General features: G+C 35.2%; 1 protein-coding gene across 10 annotated transcripts in view; it reads right to left on the bottom strand.

Annotated features, from left to right (window-relative positions):
• Positions 1-12,637, bottom strand: part of ATRX (ATRX chromatin remodeler) — a 286,342-nt gene that overhangs the window by 181,498 nt on the left and 92,207 nt on the right. For 6 of the 10 annotated variants that reach the window (XM_061409663.1, XM_061409658.1, XM_061409661.1 and 3 more), the window contains 4 exons: positions 7,541-7,596; positions 6,597-6,649; positions 5,591-5,715; positions 2,324-2,437 (listed from right to left, as the gene is read on the bottom strand). In XM_061409663.1, coding sequence (XP_061265647.1) covers positions 2,324-2,437; positions 5,591-5,715; positions 6,597-6,649; positions 7,541-7,596 — 348 coding nt within the window. The remainder of the gene's footprint in view (positions 1-2,323; positions 2,438-5,590; positions 5,716-6,596; positions 6,650-7,540; positions 7,597-12,637) is intronic. The other 4 variants (XM_061409662.1, XM_061409665.1, XM_061409664.1 and 1 more) reach the window with 1 other exon arrangement.

The raw sequence follows: 12,637 nt of genomic DNA, 5'->3' as shown, positions 1-12,637 counted from the left end.
AAAATGCTGAAAAAGGATATCTACAGATACTACTATGTATATTTTTAAATGAAAAACAAATACTTTTTGAGCAAAATTAGGTAAAAAAAAATATAAAAACATGCATGGAAACAGCACATATGCACACAAACTTCAAATAATCACAACCTGAAGTGCAAAAGAGGAAATAGGAATAAACCAATACTTTATTTAAGTGAGATCTGAAGCAAATATTGTAAACTGGTTAAGTGGTACTTTACTAGACATCTCTCTATGGATGTATGTTTTATTTTTTTAGTTATGAAATAATGGTTATAATACAGCATATAAATGGAAAAGAGGCATTTTCATTTCTGACCTCAATACATTTTATCAAACCTAAGGAGAGAATTATTCTGTCATATAGAAAAATTAAATGTAAAATATGTTTTCTAACAACTGAACTAGGGAAAGGATGTCAAAATCGTCTATGGTATTTAAAAAAACAATGGCTCCTTAAATGGTCAATATCTTTATGTTTAATTTTGTTTCAAATCATTATAAGACTATTTTATGTATAAAGTTTACCTTCTTGATAGTTTCCTAAATTAGACTTCAATTTTAGAACTAACTTCCTATGAAGTTTGAATATTAACTAACAGTTCAGTACCTCGGATCACTAGTTCATTCATACATGGGTATATAGGTAAAAACAGTTAAAATCCTATGTGATTTCCGACAGCTTAAAGATGTAGCAAATTATTAAGACAAAAATTAACAAAAAAGATTTAGCTATCATATGGCTATAAACACACATATTCCCTTAAGCACAATATAAACATTCTTACACAGAACACTCAATAAAATGTTCCAGAGACATATCAGCTCAGACCAAATACCAGCAGCATAGTAAATTAGCACTAAAATCACCCTCCCCGATAACTGTAACTCTTTTTTATTCTCCTTTTAGCCATTATCCATATCTGAGGCACTGACTACTCCAGAGTCCCTCCCCAAAAGACACCACTAGATATTAATTTTGACACAAGGCACTATACTTAGTTATCCGTCTTCCTAGAGGATCCATAATCAGAAATAAGAAGAAAGAAAACTCTTACTGCTGGTCCTTATCATCATCTTCTACTTGCTGATTCTCTTATTTTAAAGACTACTACTTAGTTTGGTGAGCTCTGTTGCTGCAATGGCAGTCTCAAAAAAATCTTTCTTATGCTTGAAAGAGGCAGAACACCCCCTGGTGGACAAAAGACTAAACTACATTTTCTTGATCTCTAAACATAATGAATTGAATCTGAAAATTTACATATATATATTTATACACACATCTAATACAATATACTATTGTACAAATACAGATATATTTTACTGGTACCACCAAGATATCATATAGCACTGGAATAAAATGTACACAAAATTTCAGCAAAATAAGAACTACTCTATAATTTCACAATTAAAATGATAAATATTAAACAGACAGGCTTCCATTACACTTCCATTTAGAAATTTAGTGTCATTTCTATCTTTTAGAGACGCATTCTTTCTATCATAACGGATTCTGGCTCTGTTAATATGCCCCAAAAATACATACAGGCACTAGTTTAAACTCACACACAAACAAGTAGGACACAAACTTCACTGTAGTGAATTTTTAAATGAATCTTCCTCATGCTCACTTTCTACAGATGACTAGCCAATTGTTGTGTGTGTAAGTGAGGGTGGACAGACAAAGGAAGAGGTGACTGAGACAGATGAAAGGAAGGTTCCTAGCTCTAGTTCCCTTCTCCTTCCTATTCATATCTACACTGATATCCTTAAACCAACAGATATCTGACTTTAATGCACATAACAACAAACCGGAGTAGGGTCTTGACATCATCCCCAGAAATTCTAAATCGTCACGAGTGGAGTCAAGGGAATTGCATTTTTAATATAAGCACCCAAGGTGACACTAAAGCAGATGTTCATCACTCTCTGAAACAATGTTTTAGATATGTATAAAGTTATCTGAAGGCCACGTGCAAGACTTTGTCCAAATCTAAAATTCTTTCAGGTGAGAGGGAACACATGGTATTCTGGCATATAAGCATTACAGAACTGACATGTGTAAGAAGGAAATACTAAGCTTCTTGAGATAACTTAATAGCCACTGAAGGCAAAGGTATTTTAATCAATGGTGTTTAACCTTTTCTGCTTCAGAGCTCAGAAAGAAACAGAAGTTATTTTTAAGTAGTGCTTTTAAAAAACAATGGGCAGAAAAGTGGAGGTATTTTTAGTAAGTACATCAGATTTTCCAATATGGTCATAAACAGCAATTTAAACTCATGTTTTCATTTTCACTTGTATTTACCTCCGCGTTTTTTGAGATTTTCAGTTTTCATTTTACTTCTGCTTCTAAATTCAGGCCCTTTAAAATCATCTTTGTCTTCATTCAGCACTGGCTCTGGTTGTACAATCACTGTACCTAGAATGATTTCATTTAAAAAACCATTACACATATTAAATGTGCAAGTGAAGTACAAGACTCCAGATAAAGCCAACATTGCTGGAACATAGTTTTGTTTCTTTCAAGCTTTCAATATTTATATAAGGACCTCTCAATAATAAATAAAACAGGGAAATAGTAAAAGGGCCAGGTGTCAACAATCAAATTACTTGTTGGAAACATAGTTCATAAAAAATGGTGGTGGGGGGGAAGTATTATGAACTGATTTGTAACAGAAATGTGTGAATAAAGTTAAAAAGCTTTAGCCCAGTTCTCAATTTTTATACTGCCTATCACAAAAGCTTTTTTGACTATGAACATCTATGCTAAGTTCAACAGTTTAAAAAACAAAAGGATCAGAAAAGAAAGCTTTAAAGACATCCTATTCTTCTCATAAGCTAAACCATAGAGGCAGCAAAATATTCTTAAGTGTTGTTTTATATTCTGCTATTACTGCTGTACTATTCTGTACCATTTCCTAAATAGTTAAGTCAAAGTTCCAGTACCCTGAAAGTCCTTAAAGAGTTTTAAACAAATATTGCCTTAGGTACTTAAGCTCAAGTGCTATAACAATAAATTGCAGAATGAAATCAATTGTTGGTCCCTATGGAATCTTTTAGAAAGAATGTACTCTCTTAGCCATAAAACATGTGAACTGAGGAGAGAGGTTGCTAATTTTTCATTTTAATCTCTCAAGAGCAAATAAAGCAGAGGCATGGTAAAAAGGGTCTAGGTCTCACTTTACCTATATTGCTGGGCTTAGTAATTAGGCATTGTTGTTGTTTAGTCGCTAAGTCGTGTCTGACTCTTGTGAACCCAAGGACTGTAGGCCACCAGGCCCCTCTCTCCATGGGATTTCCCAGGCAAGAATACTGGAGTGAGTTGCCATCTTCTTCTCCAGGCGATCTTCCCGATCCAGGGATTGAACCTACTTCTCCTGCGTTGGCAGGCAGATTCTTTACCATTGAGTCACCAGAAAAGCCCAACTGGGCATTACTGACAACAATTAAGAAAGTGTAATTGTCCCTCAGTATCCATGAGGGATTTGTTCCAGGACCCCTTGGATACCAAAATCCATGGATGCTCAAGTCCTTTATGTAAAATAGCCTATAACCTATGCACATTTTTCTGTATACTTTAAATCATCTCTAGATTACTTACAATACCCAACACAATGTAAACCCTATATAAACAGCTGCCAAATGACAAACTCAAGTTTTGCTTTTTGGAACTTTCCAGAATTTTTTCCCCAAATATTTCTGATCTGAGGTTGGTTGAATCTGCAGAGGCAGAACCCACGGATATGAAGGGCGAACTGTAAAACCTGGTAGTTGTCAGGGGCTGTTTCCCTGAAACATAGGTCTTTGTTAGTCAGCAGTGAGGTTTAACCGAGGTTAAATGAATTTCTGAGTCTCTGAAAAAACGGGGGCAAATAGGGCACAAAGGATTGAGTTTTTTACAAGCTGGTAAATACAAGTAATATCCACACACACACAAAAAAACCTTTATTCACAACAACCATTCCACATATGTACTCTCAGAGAAGCCCTGGCATTTGAAAAAAGCTAAAGATTTACAGATAACACCCCCCACCCACACACACACACTGGGGGAAAAAAAAAAAAGATTTCTTTATGAAGATTCTTCTATAAATGAAAGCAAAGCAGCAGAGTGGAAAGAGCACTCACTAGCTTTGGATTCAGGCAGACCTGGGTTCAAATCTTAGCTTTTTAATTTAAAGCTGAAAAAGTTCCTTGAGTTCTGAATTTGTTCCTTCATCTCTACAAGTAGAAACAATAACTACCTTACAGCATTGCTTTGAGAGTTAAATGAGTTAATTTTTAAGGAGTCCAGTACTTATACATACTCAGTATTATAACAATAGTGATAAACAACCAAATTTGACCTTATGAAACAGGTCTATTTTGGTTTGGTGGAAGAGAATTACCCTTAGTTCAGGTTAATAACATCCCGTACTAACTTTCTTCCATAATGTCACTAAAAGAAACATTGGAACTCCTAGTTCTTAGCTCACCCAGTGGCCATCATAAGGACTTCCACTAACAACCACTGAGAATGTAATAATCCAAAGTGAATCACTACCTATGAAACTCAGACTGCCATGTTAGCTGTTTCTGCTTTAGGCCACCAAAACCATTACATAAAATGATTTTCAAAGCCATGTAAATGGTAGGCCCATTAATTTTTCTTCTTTCTTCCTCCTCTCATTCATCATTTCTTATCTATTGTAACTCCTAATTTTTCCTAGTCAAGAAATGTATTATCCTCCTATTCATCATTTTTTAAACTTCCATAATCAAAACATGTGTCACATAAACATAAGTAGAGACAGAGAATAAAGTAGTAAACATTGCTGTAAATGATCAGTGATAACAAATCTGAAAAATCTAAGAGCCTTGAACATATTATTCAATAAAGAAACAAATCAAAACTTTTGATTCTGAAACACCATGAAATTACCAAGACCATGTCATTCTCTCATCATGTAATCACACTGCTCTTAGACTTAAGCTATGAAAAGTCCAAGATTTTCATCTGGCTTCTCCCCTATCCACCCTACCCTGGCCCCAGTCTAATCAATGCAACTTTTAAGATTAGAAACATAACAGTTGAGAGGAAATGTGACAAGGCATTTTAAAAAGGATAATTACAAGAAATATACCTAAATCAAATTTAACACATAACTTCACTTTGAATCTTAGGGAATTTAAGAATGCAGTAAGAATAAATTAAACTTTAAATGTTTTTGAGACGTTTTCAGTGTATTCATTATGTTTTTCTGTAAAGCAAGCACATTAAAATTCACTGAACCAAAACTTAACATACTAAGCATTTAAACCAACTTCCACATTCAAGTATAATTTGGAAACTAGAAACCAATGGAAAGAGAAAATAAGTTTTCTTTTCAAACCTGACTATATATTCTAAATATTTAACCTCAGGAACACACATTATCATTACCATACTAATACATTTCCAAACCACTGCTACTAAAATGTCAGGTTTGGTCCTTGACACACAGCTTACAATAATCAATTTCTAATTTTATAGTAATGACATTTAAAGATATTTTTCAACTTTAACTTCATATAAAAAATTAATACACTTTACCTTTTGGCAAGCTTTGCATAGTAATATCATTTTCTGAATTTTCATTAGAAGCATCTTCATTTACAGTTTCATCCAAAGTTTTTTCATCATCAGATTCTACATACTTTGTTACAATTGAAGGTTTCCTATGAAAAAATTAAGTCCATAGAATTACAGACATTTCTGACAATTGAAAAACACCCAAATAACATAAATAACATGTTTAGATTAAGCAGTGGCTCTTAACCAGAGATACGTATCAGAATCACCTAGGGAAGCATACATCTCTATACCACATTACAATTTAGTAGGTCTTGAGCAGGACCAAGGCATGCACATTCTAAAAAAGGTAAAGAGTATTTAGAGGGGAACTCCTATTTAAGAATCACTACTTTAGGGAATAAGTTAATAACAAACAAACTGTGATTATTAAAAGACATTTATTTTCACTAATTAAAAAAAAAAAGGCCAATAGAATAAACTGCAAACTTCTAATAAAAACTATATTTCATAGTATATTACACATTACATTATGCTTGGAGTAATTTCAGTCTTTATGTACAATTCACTTTGACAATTTAACACAGATAAGTATTTTAACCACTCTTTGATCGTCTTATAACTTCCTTATAACTATTATGGCTACCATTTCCCATCCTAGACAATTTTGTATAACCCTAAAACACTCATATTGCCTCATGAGACATTTAACATTTCATTTTCCCTTTTCTCCTTTTTTTTAAAGCACATATATTATCTGAAAGGCATTACCTATATACTGCCAGGGCCACTAGTACATAATAAATCCTCCCCTGGGAAAATTTTAGTTAAAATTAAAAGTCAAGTGATAGATACAAGAGGATTCATTATATTACAACAGCCCTTTTTAAAATATATATGCTTGTATAAAATAGTTTACTTAGAACAAGAGTGCTTGAAGTTTAGGAAAAAACAGATTATTCTAATAAAAAGGAAATAAAACAACCTGAAAAAGAAAGTAACTTTTTTCCCTCCAGTATCAACCAACCTCTTTGATCGTGATGATCCTGACGATTTGGATTTTTCTGCAGAGCTAGCTCCCTAAATGCAAGAAATAAGTACAAAAGTGAGTAAAACTCTGAGAACCATCCCTACAATTATTTCCCTATACCAACATCTATAATATGTAGAATGAGACATAATTTGTATGCCTAAAATATTTTTCTAAAAGGAACATCAATAACTAATTCTCATTTACTCTCAAGGTTTCCTTGATTTAAGACTATCTCTTAAAAAAAAAAAAAAAAGACTATCTCTTTTTGTTAAATTATTACTTTTGAATTTTGAGGAATAGAAAATGATACACTGCTGTACCACGATCTTGGCCTATGCCAACAAACACAAAACAAAGATGAAGAGGTAACCAGATCCCAAAAGACAGTTTTAAGAATCTAAAAATGTGTCATTTTCTCTATCCTAATACATGGCACAGAGTACCTTCTACAATTTTCTCAGAGATACTAAATTTACCTCCATTTTGCCAATACAATCAGTGTATTTTATTGGATTCAATTTTTCACACTGGGTAGAAAGAATTCTAAAACACAGTGTAGGCTGGCATTATCAGATGAAGGACCTCAGGATGGGTTCTGATAATAATGCTGAAGAAATTCTGAATATCCATCTCAGAACCATAAGGTTATGCCCATAACAATCCCCTTGAGCACCACTGTTACAATATAATAACATTCAAATACCTGTTAGCTAGCCTTCAGTAGTCTGACTTAAGGTGAAACAAACCACAGCACTAACAAAAACAGTAAACACCATCAAAAAGTGAACAATTACTGAAAATAAAGTTATAATAATACTTGGTTATAAGAGTAAACTCAAACACACGCATATATTAAATAAAAGCAAACTGATGACACCTACTCTAGTTGGTTAGTAGTATGTAATAAATATCTTTTAAATGCTCCAAGTTATTCTTACCTCTTCCCTGCTGTTTTCCATCATATCAGAGTTATTGCCAGACCCACTGGCTTTATCTTAAAAGACAAGAAATGAAAGCATTATTTATCTCTTTGGTGCATTATCAAACAGAACACCAATACCTACAATTCTGTGAACCCATTTTTCTATCTATGTTGTATGGCAGTATTGGTAATGCTTTACTCACATTAAAATATAAGAGTTTTCTATCAACTATACTCCAGTAAAAGTATTTTTAATATATTGCTTTGGTTAAAAAATGTTTTCTGCCTATAATCACCCTTTTGACATACCAATCCGTTTTTAAAAGGCGTTTCTGAAAGGAGCAGTTTGTAATCAAAACATTTCCTATTGTAACCTTTTAAAGATTTTCTCTTAAAAGAAAATTTAAGTTCCATCTTCTACTAAAAATAAAAACACACTATTAATTAATTGCACTGAGTTGGCCAAAAAGTTCATTCAGGTTTTCCCATAACATCTTCCAGAAAAACCCAAATGAACTTTTTGGCAAATCCAATATATTTTCCTTTACCAGTAAAGATTTTAGTAGATTAAACCTAAAGAAAGCAGAGGGAAGGAAATAATAAAGATTAGAACAGAAATTAGTGAACCAGGGAACAGAAAAACAATAGAGGAAAATCAATGAAATCAAAATAAGTTCTTTAAAAAGATGAGAAAAATTGGAAAAAAAAAAAAAACTTAGGGTACATGGACCAAGAAAAAAGGACACAAGATGAGAAGTTAAAGAGGAGATCTACTATTTACCTTAAAGAAATTAAATATTATAAAGGAATATCATGAACAATTGTATGCCAAAAAATTAGATAACCTAAATGAAATGGACAAATTTTTAAACACACATAAATTACTGAAGTTGACACAAGAAAAAATAAACAACGTGAACAGATCTATAACTGAAAAGACTGAATTAGTAATCAAAAATCTACCCACAAAGAAAAGCAAAGGTCCAGATGGTTTAACCACCAAATTACACCAAACTTTCAAAAAAAAAAAAAAGAATTAACTCCATTTTCTCATAAAGTCTTCTAATAAAAATGGAGGAAATATATCTCAACTCATTCAATGAGACCAGTATCATATCAAATCGGAAAAGATACTATAAAAAGAGAAATCTACAGACCAATACCACTTATGAATACAAAGGCCAAAGTCCTTAATAAAATACTAGCAAACTTCAAAAGAATAAGACATGTCTTTCTGCTACAGAGAAAAACTACTTGCAAAAGATATATCGAATGAAGAATTATTATCTAAAATAAATTTTAAAAACTGAAACTCAAAAATAATAAAATAAATAACATGATTAAAAACAGGCAAAAGATGTGAAGACATTTTACCAAAGAACATATATAAATGACAAATGAGCATATGAAAATGTGCTCCACATCATCATATCTCATTAGGAGATCAAAAATTAAAACAGTAAGATAACACTCTGCTGCTGCTGCTAAGTCACTTCAGTGGTGTCTGACTCTGTGCGACCCCAAAGACAGCAGCCCACCAGGCTCCCCCATCCCTGGGATTCTCCAGGCAAGAACACTGGAGTGGGTTGCCATTTCCTTCTGCAATGCATGAAAGTGAAAAGTGAAAGTGAAGTCGCTCAGTCACGTCCAACCCTCAGCGACCCCATGGACTGCAGCCTACCAGGCTCCTCCGTCCATGGGATTTTCCAGGCAAAAGTACTGGAGTGGGTTGCCACTGCCTTCTCCAGATAACACTCTACACCTATTAAAATGAATAAAATACAGAACACTGACAATACTAAATGCTGGTACAGATGTGGAATAACAGGAACTATTCACTGTTGGTAGGAATGTGAAATGATCCACCCACTTTTGGCAATATCTTACAAAATTAACCAAACTCTTACCACCTGATCCAGCAATCACATTCCTTGATATTTAACCTAATAAGCTGAAAACAAAGTCCACTCAAAAAACTGCACACTGATAATGTTTATAAGTATTTTTTATTTATATCAACACCTTCATAAGTAGCTTTTTCCATAATTGCCAAAATGTGAAAACACCAAGATATTCTTCAAAAGGTGAATTGGATAAACTACGTGTGGTACATCCAGACAATGGAATAATATTCAGCTTTAAAAAGGAATGAGCTAGCAAGCCATGAAAAGACATGGAGGAACTTTAAATGTATATTACTATGTGAAAAGACTAAGATCATGGCATCCAGTCCCATCACTTCATGGAAAATAGATGGGGAAACAGTGGAAACAGTGGCTGACTTTATTTTTTGGGGCTCCAAAATCACTGCATATGGTGACTGCAGCCATGAAATTAAAAGATGCTTACTCCTTGGAAGGAAAGTTATGACCAACCTAGACAGCATCAATGCAGGATACAGGAAACTTGGGGCTGGTGCACTGGGATAACCCAGAGGGATGGTATGGGGAGGGAGGTGGGAGGGGGGGTTCAGGATTGGGAACATGTGTACACCCATGGCGGATTCATGTTGATGTATGGCAAAACCAATACAATATTGTAAAGTAATTAGCCTCTAATTAAAATAAATAAATTTAAATTTTAAAAATAAATAAATAAAAAGCAGAGAAATTACTTTGCCAACAAAGGTCCGTCTAGTCAAGGTTATGGTTTTTCCAGTGGTCATGTATGGATGTGAGAGTTGGACTGTAAAGAAAGCTGAGCACTGAAGAATTGATGCTTTTGAACTGTGGTGTTGGAGAAGACTCTTGAGAGTGCCTTGGACTGCAAGGAGAGCCAACCAGTCCATTCTAAAGGAGATCAGTCCTGGGTGTTCATTGGAAGGACTGATGTTGAAGCTGAAACTCCAATACTTTGGCCACCTGATGCGAAGAGCTGACTCATTTGAAAAGACCCTGATGCTGGGAAAGACTGAGGGCAGGAGGAGAAGGGGATGACAGAGGATGAGATGGTTGGATGTTATCACAGACTCGATGGACATGGGTTTGGGTGGACTCCGGGAGTTGGTGATGGACAGGGATGCTTGGCGTGCTGCAGCTCATGGGGTCACAAAGAGTTGGACATGACTGAGTGACTGAACTGAACTGACTGGTGTGAAAAAAGCCAATCTCAAAAAGTTAAATGCTATATGAGTCCAACTACATGACATTCGGGAAAAGACAAAACTATGGAAATAGTAAAAAGATCAATGGTTACCAAGGATTTGGGGGATAGGGAAGAATGGAAAGATGGACCAGAGGATTTTTAGTGTCGCTGAAGTTGAGATAGGAGGGAAGGTGGCAGGGAACAACCATTTAAAAGAATGACATTGTCATTGAGGATACAATAAAAACTGGTAAGAACCATCCAGGCCCAAGATGGTGGAAAATTTGACTTCCAGTAGACCTTGAGTCTCATTATACACTCACTGTAATGTATTAGCATGCTACATGACACACCTACAGGCATCATAGGAGTTCTTAGGCTAACCATAAAAGGCTAAGAAAAGATGATGGCTCAATTCCTAGAAATCCCCACCCTGCACCAAAATAGTTGGAATAATATTGTTAGTCTATGAAATTACCAAGCCCTTAAAAACAAACCACCCTCACACCCCAGAGCCTTTCAACTTCTGAGATGGACCACACTCTAATGGAGTGTGTTATCTCCCAGGGCTGCTCTCAACTTCTGAGATGGACCACACTCTAATGGAGTGTGTTATCTCCCAGGGCCACTCTCACCTTCTGAGATAGAAAGCATTCTGCCTATGGAATGTGTATTTCTCTCAATAAACCTGCTTTCACTTAACTACAGCTCACTCTTGAATTCTTTCCTGTGAGAAGCCAAGGACCCTCACTTGGCAGCTCATACCAGGAACTCACCCAAGACCTGGGTTGTGACCATCCTCTCATATCCCATTTTCCTGCAACATCTTTACAAAGTAAGCAGAAGGTGGTCTTCTCTCTCTCCTCACTTTTCCTTTGATTTTAAAAACGTGACCCACTAAGTTCTGGGGGCAGAGCCCTCTTGCCTGCCTGCTTATACCCTTCACAAACATCCTATATTAACAAATCTAGTTCTTGTCTATCACTTTGCCTCTTGCTGAATTCCATCTGTGCTGAGACATAAAAAACTTGAGTTTCATTGAGTTCTGACACCAGGTGTGTGGTTTCTGCTTGGGAGGTTCGAGTCTCTCCTATGTCAGAGATTGTAGGTCCAAGTTCCAACTGAGGCATCACTGGGTTTGAGTCCCATCTGAGGCGGGATTGGTTTCAAGTCCCAATCTGGGGTATACAGTTTCACAGCTAAACTAACCTGTATGATACTATAATGATAGATAGATATCATCATGCATCTATCAAAATCCCTAGAATGTACAACGCCAAGAGTAAAATCTAATGCAAACTATGCATTTGGATGATAATGACTGTCACTGTAGATTCATCAACTGTAACAAATGTACAATTGTGGTACAGGAAGTTTACACTGGGGGAGGCTGTGCATATATGGGGATGCATAATAGAAAATTTCTGTACATTCTACTCAATTTTTCTGTGCACCTAAAATAGCTCTTAAAAATAAAATTTATTTTTAAAAACTTAACAAACGGAACTTACTCAACAACTACAAAAAATCCCATGGACGGAGGAGCCTGGTAGGCTGCGGTCCATGGGGTGGCTAGGAGTCAAACACGACTGAGCGACTTCACTTTCACTTCTCATTTTTATGCACTGGAGAAGGAAATGGCAACCCACTCCAGTGTTCTTGCCTGGAGAATCCCAGGGACAGCGGAGCCTGGTGGGCTGCCATCTATGGGGTCGCACAGAGTCGGATAAAACTGAAGTGACTTAGCAGCAGCAGCAGCAGCAATATCATACTTAATGGTAAAAGACTGAATCCATTCCACCTAAGGGCAGAATGAGAAAAGGAAATCCTCTCTTAACACTTCCATTCAACACTGTAATGGAGATTCCAGCCAGAACAAGTAACCACGAGTTAAAGAAATAAAAGGCAAGAAGACTGAAAAGGAAGAGGTAGAACTATTTGTCTTTGGAGACAATATATATTATATATAGAAGTCCTAAGGAATCCACTAAAAAATATTAGAACTAATGAAAGAGTTCAGAAAGGTTGA

Source organism: Bos javanicus, chromosome X (assembly GCF_032452875.1).
Source record: "Bos javanicus breed banteng chromosome X, ARS-OSU_banteng_1.0, whole genome shotgun sequence".
NCBI classification, from domain to species: Eukaryota; Metazoa; Chordata; class Mammalia; order Artiodactyla; family Bovidae; genus Bos; species Bos javanicus.
This window is presented reverse-complemented; position numbering and strand designations above follow the sequence as displayed.